Source organism: Limulus polyphemus, unplaced genomic scaffold (assembly GCF_000517525.1).
Source record: "Limulus polyphemus unplaced genomic scaffold, Limulus_polyphemus-2.1.2 Scaffold173, whole genome shotgun sequence".
Classification (NCBI taxonomy): domain Eukaryota; kingdom Metazoa; phylum Arthropoda; class Merostomata; order Xiphosura; family Limulidae; genus Limulus; species Limulus polyphemus.
The window spans coordinates 644,975-660,984 of NW_013665783.1; the positions used below are offsets into that span (position 1 = coordinate 644,975).

The 16,010-nt window shown below is 33.3% G+C and overlaps 1 protein-coding gene across 1 annotated transcript; it reads right to left on the minus strand.

The window, feature by feature from the left end:
• Positions 1 to 3,015: 3,015 nt before the first annotated feature.
• Positions 3,016 to 10,117, minus strand: LOC106478021. Its single transcript, XM_013938523.1, has 4 exons — positions 9,998 to 10,117; positions 7,029 to 7,239; positions 4,410 to 4,706; positions 3,016 to 3,122 (listed from the first exon to the last, which is right to left on the minus strand). Exons 1-4 carry the CDS (start codon positions 10,115 to 10,117, stop codon positions 3,016 to 3,018), a joined length of 735 nt encoding a protein of 244 aa, XP_013793977.1.
• Positions 10,118 to 16,010: the final 5,893 nt, after the last annotated feature.

Sequence of the window (16,010 nt, forward strand, 5' to 3'; positions counted from 1 at the left end):
GTGGGGGCGTTATAACGTAACGATCAATCCCCCTATTCGTTGGAAAAAGAGTAGCCCACGAGTTGGCGGTGGGTGGGGATGACTAGCTGCCTTCCCTCTAATCTTACACTGCTAAATTAGGGACGGCTAGCGCAGTTAGGCCTCGTCTAGCTTTGGCCGAAATTCACAACAAACAACAAGAGCGGAACGGTTTTAAAAATATGATGTAAAAAACCTTTAACTTTTTTATTTCACGTAAAAAGAGGAAAAAAAAACCACGATCATAACACCTGGAGTTATAGCACAAACAAAAATAGAGAAAATATATTTATTTTCTTTGTTACAAAGCACAAAGTTGCACAGCGGGATATTATTGATGCTGTGCTCGTAATAGGGGGCTCGGATCTCAAATTTTAATGTTGTGAGCTCTAAAGCTTACCCATGAACCATCGGGGAAATGTTTTTGGAACGACTGTTTCTTCATTTAAGATATATTGTTTTTATGATTAGAGGTGCCACTTTGTTTCATGGCTTAAAAAGACATTCACCACTTTTCATTTGAATTCGCCATGTCTCATTATTTTTTCAGATGTTTTATTTTCACTACAGTCAAAATCTGTTATGTGTTTAGACCTTTAAACAATTAAAAAAATAACAAGAACAAACTACCAAGCACCTCTTATTAATTATTTACATCATTATATCTTATATTGGGCCGGTTAGCATGCCGTGATGTATATTTGAGGGTCTATGGTTCGCGCCCTGTTACTACAACTTCGTGCTCTGCAATTTGGAGTTGTAGATGCGTTATAAGAGTAAGGGTTCATAGCTCACTATTTGATTAAAGTAGCCCAAAAGTTGGCAATGGGTACTGTTGACAGCTTCTATTCCTTTTAGCTCTCAGTCCAAAATTAGGGACGGCCGGCTTTGAGTATCTAAAGCAAAAGAAATCCTGCTACTTTTTCTGATATGTTTTCCTTGGCTACTACTCCTTGACTAAATTCATCATATTTTTCGGTACTTCAAATACTTGGCAACTTTTTGATATGTTTTTTCTTGAGAAATAAATTAGGAAAAGAAAGCTTAATTTTTCACACTAGGAAGCCTTAGTTTTCTGTGACAGTAAATGTTTTATACCAGTGTCAATCTTCTCACTATAGAAACAAACAAACCATCATAAAGCAACATCCCTCTGGTATTTTAACAAATATTTGTAATTGTAGCTTTTTGATTAAAAATGTACACAAAACATATTACATCGAACTTTGTATCTAACCTGATGCTCATTTAAAGACAAGTAATTTAGTTATATTTTTTTAATGATTACTTGAATCAACGTTGTGGAGAGCAACTTCATCAACCTACTAAAAATAGAAGATATCATGTGACTGAACAGATGGTGTTATATGAAGTGAAACCTGAGGTATCTCGTCCAAATGTTCTGTTCATTACAGTCTTTAACACCTTAGGGGAAAATGTATGACTCGCCTATTTCAACAGAAGAAAGGATCTACGCAGTTGCACAGTTTCATCGTTAAAGGCTTGCGTTCGATATCTGTGTTCTTTCTTTTCTTTATATAAATAACTTGGTTATATATGATGTTGAACAAGCAGTATCAGCTTGTTTTCACTGATTTGTTTAATACCAAAATAGATCTTAGCAAACACAATGTATGTCCTTAGTTTGTGTTATTTACAGACACATTCCCAGTAGACATAATATACGTATATATCAGACGCACTAAAACGGATTCTGTCTCCTAGCAACCGTTGTATTTTCAATTTCATACCGTTGAAGATAATATAATCTCAAGGGTCTTACTCTATCTGTTCATCCAGGGCTTCTTCATTTCCGCCTTTGGCTTCAGGTAAGCCTTCTCTTATGCCATTTGTGTGAATAAGTTTCGCACTTGGACTAATAATGAAATACATAGTTTCTCAAGCAAACAGAACACTTCCGCAAAGAGAGTGTCTATTCGCTAACAATATTCATGTGTTCAATTTACTTTTCTTCTCGAAACATTAAAGTAAAGGCAATTTTCTTTTTCGTTCATTTAGTCTACAAATTCATTTTTAAACATATTTTAATATATCGAGAATACATAATTACGTTGCAGTTTACTGAACAGTTTTTATTATACATACATTTTAACCTTTGTGATAAAAATGGAAAACAGTTATTACTTGAAGAAGCTGGTTAGTTATCTCCCACAAGATATTATTATTATTGATTAATGCACATGGAGTTTTGCCAAAGAAGATCGAAATCAGACGACACTAAAGGTTATTACAAAAGTCTAGGCTTCAGGTGCAAGGCTAGAATTTTACATGAGCTGTTTGTGTTTGTTTGAAGTTAAGCACAAAGCTACACATTGGGTTACGTGTGCTCTGCCCACCACGGGTATCGAAACCCGGATTATACCGCTGTGCCAGTGGTGGGCCATTGCACCTTGGAAAGGGTACAAAGTGTCAATTAAATAGTATTAAAATAAATGCCTCAATATAGGTATGGTGCTACAGCTGATCTTACAGGTTTAAATAATGACGCAGCATTCAGTTGAAGAATAATTTAGCATGGTCTTATTATATGGAGAATGTTACCAGAGTGCCCTGGCTGTTGCTTGATTGTATGCCGAACGGTTCTCATATGAACATTATCTTTCACATCATATGATATGAAATGCGTGGCGGCTGCGTACTACAGACTCAGTTAGATTTAGACACCGTACATGCAGACCAAGAATAATAAATAATATTGCCATAAAGCCGCAATATTAACACTTGCGACATTTGGCCAGTATATCTATTAATTGTTTGCCGCCGTTGCTTAACAGTGTTAGGATTTTTATCTCATCTGTAGTTATGCCTAAAAGTTGTTTTTTGTTTGTTCTGAATCGATTTTGGTAGTTTTGATTTAAATGTTTTATTTGATATATGATGAATATTAGTAAGAATATCATAGATGGAAATGATACTATCTTAGGATAGGCCTCTGGCACTTCACTCCATACCATTAACAATTACTTTCCTATACATCTATTTTCTTTTCTGAGCCACCCTCACTCGATATGCGTCAAAATATATCTCCTTTGATATATTGGCATCAAACTTGAGTTTTTTTAATCGATCACATCTCAATAAGACTGAAATTAAATCCCAAATGAATCTTATTTCACACATTAAATGCTGCAATATAATGCCCTTTATATTAATAAACAAACTTAGTATTCCGAAAATTGTTTAATATCGAAATCTAAGTTCAAGGGAGGTCCAGTTCGATCCACACTTTGATCAACCTGTGGGTTATACTAGTTTCGGATAATTTCATTCCTCATCAGTAACCCTGAACACAAGTTAACCAAAGAGAGATAAATTGGGCCTACATCTCTGTCCTTTATATTGCTCAAACAACGAATAAGTAATCGCAAGTGTAACACCACGCAATGTTTTTATAACATAAACAAAGGTTATGTATGGGAGCTTTTCTGACGGTAATTTGTCCTTCAATAAAGTCATAGTTGATCATCCTCTCGTCGTGATACCAGAACACGTTGACATGTATGAAGTAACAACGAAGGGTTTGCTTTATCATTATTAGCATTGAAATCTAAAAATAATCTACTGAATATTAAGATACAAATCGTACTGTTTTAAGAACTTTAATCCTTGAAGATATTTCATTAAACTTAGGAAGTGTAGAGCTCCTTGGCTTTCGATTAAGTTGTTGTTGTTTGTTGTTTGTTATTAAGCACAAAGCTACACAAAGGGCTATCTGTGCTCTGCCCATCACGGGTATCGAAACCCGGTTTCTAGCAGTACAAATCCGCAGACATACCACTGTGTCACTGGGGGCTTCGATTAAGTAGGAAACTTAATAAAAGTGACTATATTATACATATTTGTAGAAAGGTTAGAAATACAGTTCTTTTCAAAAATTTGACATTTATTCAGATGTACATCTGTTTATAGACTATTCAGTAAGAAAACCCTGTGCTGATTAAGTTTACGTGCATACGTTTTAGCATTTCTTGATGTTTCGAAAACTAATTTGGAAGTAGTTAAGTAGCAAGTAGTTAATAAAATGTTATATATCTTTTATGCATCCTATAATCGAATTCGAGATTATTCAAAATATAAACAACATCAGAACAATAACGTTGTTTATTAGAATATTACATAGACTACTATAGCAATAAAAGACACTTGTTCTTTGAAAAATCCCCTCTGGTGCCTCAGAATAAGTTTGATGGTTTATAATAACACTGAAATTCGAGGTTCGATTCTATCGACAGGCACAGCGCAAATAGTGCAACGTATAGCTTTGCGTTCAAACAAACAAACTTTTGAAATAAAATGTTACCTTAACTGCCATTGTTTTATCAGCTACTGATTTAACAACTACATTAAACTTTGGCCATAATATCACTCACCTTTAATAACATTCACAAGAATACTGACTGGATTTGAGTTTGACGGTGCACACGTGTAGTTCCCTGAGTCAGAAAGCTGGGCATCGTTAATGTAGAGACTGCTGAAGGCTGTATTTCTGGGAGCTTTTCTGACGGTAATTTGTCCTTCAATAAAGTCATAGTTGATCATCCTCTCGTCGTGATACCAGAACACGTAGACAGGAGGCTCTGGACTATTGCTGATGAAGCACGTGATGTTGATGGAACTTCCAGGTTTGAAGAAAAGTTCTCTACCCTCCAGTATTTTAGCAAGTGGAACTACATGAAGTTTGTTTTCTTTTACATCATAGATATTTCATTCTGTTAGCTTAAATGATGACTAGTATCTAAACCAGTGGAAAATATACTACGTCTATAAATACACAACCCACTTGGTTGTTAATGTTTACCAGGGCAATACGAATTATAAAATACTATTGATATGACTAAAAATAATAAAAGCTTCTGTTATATAGTTGTTACAAGAACTGACTAAGATATTATATAAAACTATTTCTTTCTTTTTTTCTAAATAACAGTAACTGATAATTATTAAAATAATAGCCATAAATTTTTATACTTTATTAAAGAAATATTTTGTAAAATATTCTAAACAAATAATTTTCAGATAATGATAAACATAGCTGATTAAGTTATTGGTAAAATAGTCATTAATTGTGTGTCTGAGGTTTGGTCCAATGCACTGACAAATAACGTCCTATTTCTATCCTTTCGATCGTAACGAGCATGCGTCTGATGCAAACGAGATATAAACGTTAAACATTCTGAAAAACATAAGCCTACACAATTCTAATGATGCGTGAAATATTTCCTTTATTTGCTTTCACTACATTGGCTAAGTTGAAAGATGACTTAATTTTTATTATGTACTCTTTAAAAATAGAAAGAACAGTGACAGAATTTGGAAAAGGGATAGAATTTGGCACATGATGATGTCATAAAGAATAGCATTTGGATAGATAATAGGCTATAGCACATGTTAGTGTCAAGCAGGATAGAATTTGGCACATGATGATGTCATAAAGAATAGCATTTGGATAGATAATAGGCTATAGCACATGTTAGTGTCAAGCAGGATAGAATTTGGCACATGATAATGTTATAAAGGATAACATTTGGATAGATAATAGGCTATATCACATGTTAGTGTCAAGCAGAATAGGACTTAGAAGTAGGATAGAATTTGGCACATGATGATGTTATAAAGGATAACATTTGGATAGATAATAGGCTATAGCACATGTTAGTGTCAAGCAGGATAGGATTTAGAAGGAGAATAGGATTTGGAAAGAAAATAGGACTTGGGACATTATTGTTTCCAGCAGGATGGGATTAGGAAATATAATAGGATTTGTGTTGCACATTGTTGTTTCAAGTAGGATAGGATCTGGCACATGAAGGTTTAGAAAATGAGAGGATTTGAACGGAAAATGGAATGTGCACATGTTGGTGTCAAACATGATAGAACTTGAACAGAGAATAGAATTTAACACATTGTGATTTCAAGCGGATAGGACTAGGACAAAGAGTGGGATTTGGCGAGTGTTGATGTCAAGAAGGGTAGGTGTTGGCAAGAAGTGGTGGACAGGATGTGAATGGTGAATAGAGGTTGCATGTTGTGACGTCAAGCAGGATAGGATTTGAACGTAGAGAAGGATTTGCACGTGGTGGTGTCAAACAGGATAGGATTTGAATTAAGACTAGGATATGTACGCGGTGATGTCAAGAAGGATGGAATTTGAACGGAGAATAGGATTTGCACTAAGTAATATGAAAAAGGATAGGATTCGAACAAATAACGGGATTTGCACGTGGTGATGTCAAGCAGGATATGATTTGAATTAAGACTAGGATATGTACGCGGTGATGTCAAGAAGGATGGAATTTGAACGGAGAGTAGGATTTGGAGACACACTGCCAAAATGATTCAGTAGAAATGCACTTGTCGAAAATTTTATAACAAAACTATTCATAAAAAATATAATAAGAAAGGCATCTGTTTTATTAGAATATGTTTTTCAGTTTATTAAGGTTTTTCTGCATACTGTATAGCTCTAGTGAAAATAACTTAGATTGTTTTTCACTCATTCTCATTTAGTGTAGTGAAAATAAAATTAAATCATAGTTTGAAGTATTAAATTTCACATTTTAAATACTTGTAGTTTTTACGTTGATAGTTATTTTCGAAAAATTCACACTGTGATTGTATTTGTTTTAGGGAAATTTAAAACTTTGAAATTAGGTTAAAAGAGGCAAACCTTTCTCAGAGATCACAAATTTCTTTTAATGTATTTTATATATTCAAGTAACCTAATTAGAATTAGAATTACACTTTTTGGCATCTGATGGCCACGTGAGACTAACTTAGAAAGAATGAAACAATTAATGATTTTTTCTTCTTTCAACAAAATTGGACATATGAGTATTACAAAAGCTTATATTTGAAAATAGCCAACAAAAACATGAAACTTGGATTTAAATTTGAGCTATATAATACAAGATATCAAAATATTGTATTCGACAAATCTCTTAGATCCCAAAAATAGTTCACTTCGATATTCTGATTGCTCTTAGACTCACCTACAACGTGAAGGTACACGTACTGACTCACAGGGTTGTCGGACGTCAGTTGACATTCGTACAAGCCTTCGTCTTTCTGCTGCACATTCTGTATTTTGAGAGCCCAGTCGTTCGAGAAGTCGGTATGATAAGCTTCAAACCGTTGGTCTGTAGTGTACGTGTACCTACCAATAGTAAGGACGTGAAAATCGCGTAGACGGATCCACGAGACCTACAGAAGAAAAGGTGACGAACAGAATTCCTCAATCTGCCCAATGTATAGTGGAATACTACTTGGAGTAGTTGAATAGTATCACGAAGTTATTACAACGAAAACCAAACTTATAATACTAACCGCTAGGACAACGAGTTTTGATTGTTTTGAATTTCGCGCAAAGCTACACGAGGGCTATCTGCGCTAGCCGTCTATAATTTAGCAGTGTAAGACTAGAGGGAAGGCAGCTAGTCATCACCACACACCACCAACTCTTGGGTTACTCTTTTACCAAAGAATAGTAGGATTGACCGTCACGTTATAACGCCTCCACGGCTGAAAGGACGAAAATGTTTGGTGTGACGAGGATTCGAACCTGCAACCCTAATTGAGCGCCCTAACCACCTGGCCATGCCGGGCCAGGACAACGAGATTACTAAATAAATGAAACATTTACTGGCTAAAATTTTAATACAGCTTACACGCTTGAATTGTTTGAAATTGGTGTTTTGAAAATATTTCTGTGCAGCAGACTCCTTTTCGAAAGTAATAGAAAAACAACCTCTTCTGAAACACTCTCTTTGGTTTATTTTAAATTAGGAAAACAGTTTATGACTATGTTCTTAGTTAAGACAATAGAGGTAAACAAATTAATTATCGGCAAGTAAGTAGGAATATCGAGACGAAATAATTAAATCGGATTTTATAAAACTTATTTTGTATCGTTCATTTATCTTAGCAGAAACGTAAACACCCGAAATAGAATAAAGTTTACGTGATGTAGTTCAAAACATTTCTAGTTTCTTTGATATAGTTTTTCGGGTTTTACAGAGATTAAAAAAAAAACTATGGATACAAGTCAATGACCCTAATTAATAATACCTATATCTTTGATATAGCTTTTCGGTTTTTACGGAGATTTAAAAATAACTAGCTACAAGTCAATGACCCGAATTAATAATACTTAAACAGTATAATTTTAAAACTTACCTAAGCTACAGTAGTATTGTAAAACAACAGCTCTATTTGTTGCTAAAACTAAAAAAAAATCTAACATTGTTTACGCTTATGTTTCCTTGTATAATAATGGACAATTTAAATTACATCACATTGCATGTTAAGATTATATGACCAGATGACTTTTTTCAATAACTGACTGTTAAACATGACAATAAATACAGTTCAGTGACCGTAACATCATGGATTTACAACCATCATATACTTACTGATAACGAAGAAATTAAGAACAGTCACCTAGAAGCAAGAGAGACTTGCATTTTGTAAAAAAAAAAAAAACATTATTTTTTTCTGATAATCGTTTTCAAGTGGTATCTTTAGTTATTTAAATATATATGTCCAATTAAATAAATATTTTAGATATATTACATTTTTGTAAGTGTAGAAACATACTCATAGAGCTACAATTAAAAGGAAAGACCGTTAGCAGTGGTAAAAGTTTCTCTGACATTTCGATCCAGTAACGATGGAAATGGTTGAAAAGTATTTAACTTTAATTAATTCTGTTTCACAATTACGTAATTGTGGTTAGTTCTCATCTAAAGTTTTATCAAAATGTTCGGGGTTTAAAACATGTCACTAGTCCTTAACATATTCCATATAAAAATGCTTACAGTTAATAAAACACTTATTTGGATAAAACATTAGGTGTCTTACAAAGTTATTATTTTTTAGCGATAACATCTTTCTCGGATATATTTACATACAGTATTAGAAATAATTATGGAAACGCACAGGTGATATACATAGAGGATTAGTAAAGAACGATTAATTGCAACTAAATGGTCAGTTTATCATTAGTATAATACATTATTAGAGAAAATACAATATAAGTGAAGAAGTAAAATGAATTAAAATTTTGTATTTGCTTTACATAGAGCAGAAAATCTTATGAGTGCTTGATTGTAAAATAGTGTTACAGATTTCCTCTGTTATTTCCTACAATTCAATCTTTATAATATTCATATCAAAAATTTTTGCTGGCCAGGTCGTAGTTGTAAGTATTCTATTGGAGCTTTTCAAATTAGAATATATCGTTTCACCAGACTTGCTACATGCTAGGATCACTGTCTTGCTGCCTATGATAGACGAAAATCTGCTTGAACCTGTCATGAGTCAGGGTGCCATCAATTCTTTGTATATCCCCAACACTAGTGGTTTGTAGAAACCTTGTATTGATCCTTTAGAATGCTTCACCTTAGATGTTGTATGTTGACTATTATACCGATATCCATTCTGCCATCGAAAAACTACCGTTGTCTCTTTCCAAACAATTTCAGTTTTAATTTATCTGTAAAGAACACGGTCCTCTATATTTTATCAACTTGTTGTTGGATTCTAATAGCCATTTCAGCCGTTTGGTTATTTCTCCTGAGTAGTGGTTTGTGAGCTGCTGTACATTCATTGAGGTATCTTCGTGATAATGTGAATCTATTGCTCTGGAGATAATATTCACATCGTCACTTACAGCTAGTTCATTGGTATTCTGGAAGTAACATTCACACCGTCACTTACAGCTAGTTCATTGGTGTTCTGGAGGCAACATTCACGCCGTTACTTACAGCTAGTTCATTGGTATTCTGGAAGTAACATTCACACCGTCACTTACAGCTAGTTCATTGGTGTTCTGGAGGCAACATTCACACCGTTAATTACAGCTAGTTCATTGGTGTTCTGGAAGTAACGTTCACACCGTTGCTTACAGCTAGATCATTTACAAGGTCTGTAGTGGATCGTTTGTTCCACGAAAAGAACTTACCCTTACTGTTTTAAGAGTTGACTTTCCATTATCAATAGTACTAGTTTTACCTACCCTTTTAGGAGTTTCTATACAGTTAGCTCCTACTGAAACATGAAATTTCTTCTCAACCTTTCCCATGCCAAAACTTTGATTTCTATACATCTGGGAGCCATGAGAGCTTTCACCACGCTACAGCTGGGAATAGTAAGAGTGTCTGTGCTTTTATAGGCATTACGCTAGCGTAGCGCTGTTTGATTAGATGACAGTGTAAAGTAACAGTACGAGACTGCACTCAGGTATAGTTCTGCTAAATACAATAGAAGGGAGGGGAAACAATACAAAGTGTTAACATTTAATTCCCATGGATTCGCTGTGTTAACAATTAATTTCCATGGATTCACTGTGTTAACAATTAATTTCCATGTTATTCACTGTGTTAACATTTAATTCCCATGTTTCTCACTGTTTCTATAATTATTTCCAATACTGTATGTATATATACAAAGTTAAACTTAATTGGCCTGATCTAACATCTACAATTCGAAAACTAATAAACAGAAATATACAATATTTGATAGATAAACAATCATCACAAAATGGCGCTGATGGAGATATTCGCACAACGAATATGTTAACGATGTTCAATGCGATCGCCATTCGCGTGTATTCATGAAAGACAGCTGAATAATACTGTATTTTTAACTGTTACACTTTACTTGGTGTCGTATGATATATATGTCATATATTTCTGATGTGTCAAGCTGTGGGGTGCGTACGATTAATCAAAGACCTTAGGTGTCCACATAACTTAAAATTGACAAGGGGAAATGTGGCGATGGGTGTGGAAAATGTCTTTTGACTACCCTATCCATGAAAGCACGTCACAGCAATGTGGGGTGGAGCCCCATCTAGCTTGAAGACTGTTTCATTCAAAACTAACTCTTCTCTTTCATAAAGTGTAAGAATGTAAAATAGCACGTTTCAACTTACATCAACAGCCGATCCTCCTTCTCCAAATGTCTTTACTATCTTCCCATAAGCCTCATTGATTCATGGTCCTCTTTCCGTCGATATTGCTTTAATGCTGCACTAGCGTTATTACCGTCCATGGCTGTAGTAATACTTTACAAGAACATTTCCAATATTCAGAATTAAGCTGTCAGAAACAATTTCTAATGGTAGGATAAATTCTGACATGTTTGGTGTTCTTTTTATACAGTCAGTGGTATAGAAACTGTGCTACAGCGCCTCATATTGAAAATTATTTTGACATTGGAATAGCTTTGTTCATCGTATTATTAGTTTATCTACAAAACGCAATAGATCTCTGTTGATTAATATTGAACTACGAATATTAGAATGGACCACCTAATCACAATAACTCTGTTAATATGCATATACATATATATTGTATGAATGGTATAATTTTAAAGTGTATTCTTACAGCTTTGCTAGTACGACCATGTATTTGTTGGCACGTACATCCATAATCCAAATGTTTTATTTTTACATAATTATCTTGTTAGGGCTGTGCAGGGCTGCGTAATCGCTTGTACGCTTTTGATGTAACACAGATAATTGTGATATATGTATCAGCACGTTTAAGTAACGCTTATAGTTTTCAAATATTGAATAAATAAAATAGAATGTTCTCGTAGTTCTTGGCATTTTTTTATAAAACTATTCAGAAAGTATTTGCTCACGAGACAAACCAGAATATAAGATCGTTTACGTCAACAAAATGTGTATGTAAATCTAACTAAGCGCGAAGTATATATCATTTGGACAATTTTAACATATCACGTTTGCCGCCTCGTAATTATTTTAACAAATATAACGCCCATTCCGAGTTTTTTCTATCTCAATAAGATTAATATCTGTTAATCTTTTTCACGAATAAAAACACGGTTTCTCTATATTCATCTCGTTATGTAAAACTGCCAAAGATTTAGGTTTTCTCTCTTCCGAACTTACTGGAGAATTAGTGAAATTAATCAAACTGGTGTGAGATATGAAAAACTACTGAGCTTACCTTCTCAATGAATGTAGTTATTCTGAACTATGTTGGTGACCTGGAATCAAGCCCTACTGTCTTCCTTGAAAATAACATTTTCTTGAAACGGTTTTGTTTGGTTTTATTGATAATCAAATAAGGGAATAACTTGTAATCTCGTGATTTTCAAGGTAAACTTGAGCTGGATTTTAAGCAATGTTTTGTCCAATTTAAAAAATAGTATTTTATATTGATAATTAATGGCTGTAGTTTATTTATATAATTAATGGTTGTATTCTATATTTATAACTAATGGTTGTATTTCATATATATAATTAATGGTTGTATTCTATATTTATAATTAATGGCTGTATTCTATATTTATAATTAATGGTTGTATTTTATATATATAATTAATGGCTGTATTCTATATTTATAATTAATGGTTGTATTTTTTATATATATAATTAATGGCTATATTCTATATATATAATTAATGGTTGTATTTTATTTATATAATTAATGGCTGTATTCTATATTTATAATTAATGTTTATTTTTTTATTGTGTGTCACTGAAAATCTTGGGTCAAGAGAACACGTAATTCTGATACTTATAAATACAATAAGACGTTAAATATAAACATCACAAAATCGTAAAACATATATTAAAGTAAATCTGATCTACTAGAGAATTTTTCGTTCACTTAAACGACAAGTAGAACATATAACTTATAATATTGTGTTGATAGTATATATTTTTATAATTTTATCTCATTATACTTAATGAGTTTTAACATCTATTATAATACTACTCAGTTTTTACTACTATCTAAATGCACATGCGCGCGCACTTCATTTCAACGGATGTAAACAAAAACCGGATGTAAATATACTTTATTAGACATTTTGTACAATATACTAACAGCTTATTAAAGTTTTTAAAAATATCTAATTTTAGGTTGTAGAATAATATTATTAGATTATTTATCGATAGTATTGATTACGGTAAAGTTTAGCCCTAACTAAACTAAAGCACAAACGTACACAGGTTACAGTGCTAATTCATATCTTTATCGAATATAGGCCGTACTCAATAAAGGCTTAACTAATGTTAGGCCTAAGACAAGTGAACTTGTACATTTCGGTGTCTGAGATTAGTATTCTTCTGTATTATTCTAGAAACCCTGTATTTAAAGAAATACTTTTGCAATAAAGACACTAATTTGACTGCCAATGTTTTGCAGGACTCCACTAGTATTGTAATATTAAAATATTAATGCAGTTCATTTCATTTCTAACCATAGCTTCGATTTTAAAACATTTATTTATAAACCTCAATAATTTAATGTAAGGTGCGTATTGAAGAGCAATGTGAATGTGTACTAATGAGTAATGTGAAATGTGTACTAATGAGTACTGTGAAATGTATACTAATGAGTAATGTGAATTTGTACTAATGAGTAATACAAATGTGTACTAATGAGTCATGTAAATGTGTACGAATGAGTAATGTGAAATATGTACTCATGAGAAGCCCCCCAGTGGCACAGCGGTATGTCTGCGGAATTACAAAGCTAGAAACCGGGTTTAGATACCCGTGATGGGTAGAGCACAGATCGCTCATTGTGTAGCTTTGTGCTTAGCTTCAAACAAACAAACAAACTAATTAAAAATGTAAATGTGGACTAATGAGTAATGTAAAATGTGTACTAATGAGTAATGTGAAATATGTATTGGTGATCAATTTGAAATGTGTAATTGATGAGCATTTAAAGAAACTTGTGATGACATCAAGCTTCTTATATAGACCGTAGCTAGCAGTTAATATGGAAACTGACTTATGACAATTTAGTGTTACTGGGAAAGTCGGCGTCAAAATCTTGCTAACTACCAATATATATTGTAATATTTTTTTTTTTTTACATTACCCTCTAAACTTAGCGCCATCTTAGCTGATGGAGTTAAGAAACAGACAATATTTTATTACCTTTAAAATTTGAGTTCATAATATTTTTTCTGGTATATCGAATATTCTTCCCCATAACTTTCATGAATTCCAAATGGATGACGAAAATCGTAAACATTTTCAAACAAGCCAATGCAAAGAGTCCAATGAATTATTAAAAAAACTCACAAGACTGACACTTTTATATTATCATACAGTCTTGTCTCGAGTCTGTTCAGCTCTATTTTCTATCCAAGTTTTGGTATTAGACTCTGTTGCTCGTTGGGAATACACAGAAGTCACAAAACACGACAGAAAGTACAGTTTCTAGAGTAGGATCAAAGCAGTAATTTCATGCTTCATCCATCAAGGAAGATTCCAAATTCTCAGCCAAAAGCTTACAAAAATAGTATAGAGTTGAACGAAGTTTTTCAGGAACGGGATTCTTGTTAAACCAGTGATTCCTTTCTCAGAATAATCTGTCAACCACTCATACCAGAAAGATGTTTATGTTTTCTCAACTCTCAGCTTGGGTTGACAACTACTGACACCATGACAAAGTGGTTTTCTTGTCCGATCTAGCTAGTACAAGGGTTACTTGTAAATGCATTAAGGAAGGCGTGTTACGTGTTAGAGACTGAAGCAAGAACGTTAGGAGCGAATTCTCGTAAAACTCACACTTCTGTTTTATTCATTCTATGCACATGTGTTATTCGTATGATCTCACATTTATAATGCTCAACATTCTAACAATTTATTTCTTTTCTTTTTACTTTAATTATAAGTAACTCTATTATTTTCTATAATTCGTGGCACAGGCTTTAGTTAAGTAAACATTATGGTCCAAGATTTAGTATATAATAAACATTCAAGTCATGTTTTTACTTCTGCTTTTTGTATGATATAAGGCTATTTAGAATCCATAATAAATATATCATTAATTATAACATACGCAGCCTGAGGTTACAACACCAACTTTTATCGTATTATCTTCTGTCATGTACATAAAATTGAGCAAAATCGTTTTGTTTCATCATATGAATCAAAATTTCTAAACATAAAAAAATATATTGTACTTATGAATACGCTGGTTGTAAGATGGGTTAAGTAGATCGAGTCTAATACGAGATGACGTACTTTCTCATTAAATGAAATTTTCCAAACCATAATTTCACATTGAATATTCACAATCGTACAGTCTTACATAACCATTAACACAAGCTATAACATTCTCATTATCTAAACTTAACATTAAGCTACGTTTTTATACATATTTTTTATTTAAGAATTTCCTCCTAGCGTCACAAAAAAGAGGTATCTTAGAAATTGGTAGCCTAGAAAGAAGGCATTAACCACCTTTAACTGTTGGGCTAGTCTCATCTGACCGAATATTAGGATTTAGCCAATCATCTTATGGTGTACTAATGGCCCTAAAATGGGGAGCACATTAATGTGACAACGAAAAGCAAATTCTCAGATTCACAGTCAGAGCACGTTAAGCAGTAGACCACGCGTAGCTACTATACACATAATACTAGAATCTATTAATACTTTTATTAATAAATATAAAATCCAAGCTTGATTCATTAGGCCCTTGCATACCCACCCTCTGAAAAGTATGCATTTAAATCCACCTTAGCAAACCAACCCATTAAATCCAAGCTTTATTCATTAGGCCCTTTCACACCCATCCGCTAAAAAGTGCGCATTTCACCCACCTTAGCAAACCAACCCATTAAATCCAAGCTTTATTCATTAGGCCCTTTCACACCCATCCGCTAAAAAGTGCGCATTTCACCCACCTTAGCAAACCAACCCATTAAATCCAAGCTTTATTCATTAGGCCCTTTCACACCCATCCGCTAAAAAGTGCGCATTTGCACCCACCTTAGCAAAACAACTCTTTATTTTTCAAGAAGTCATTAATTCCCTCCTAGTATCTTATAAATTGTTGGCCTTTGCTACTTCTGATAGCAAATAATTCTAATAGTCTATCACCTTGTTAAAAATATATAAATTTCTTTATCGGATCTTAAACTTGTATCCTTTCAAACAAGCAAACTAATGAGCAATGTAAATGTATACTAATGAG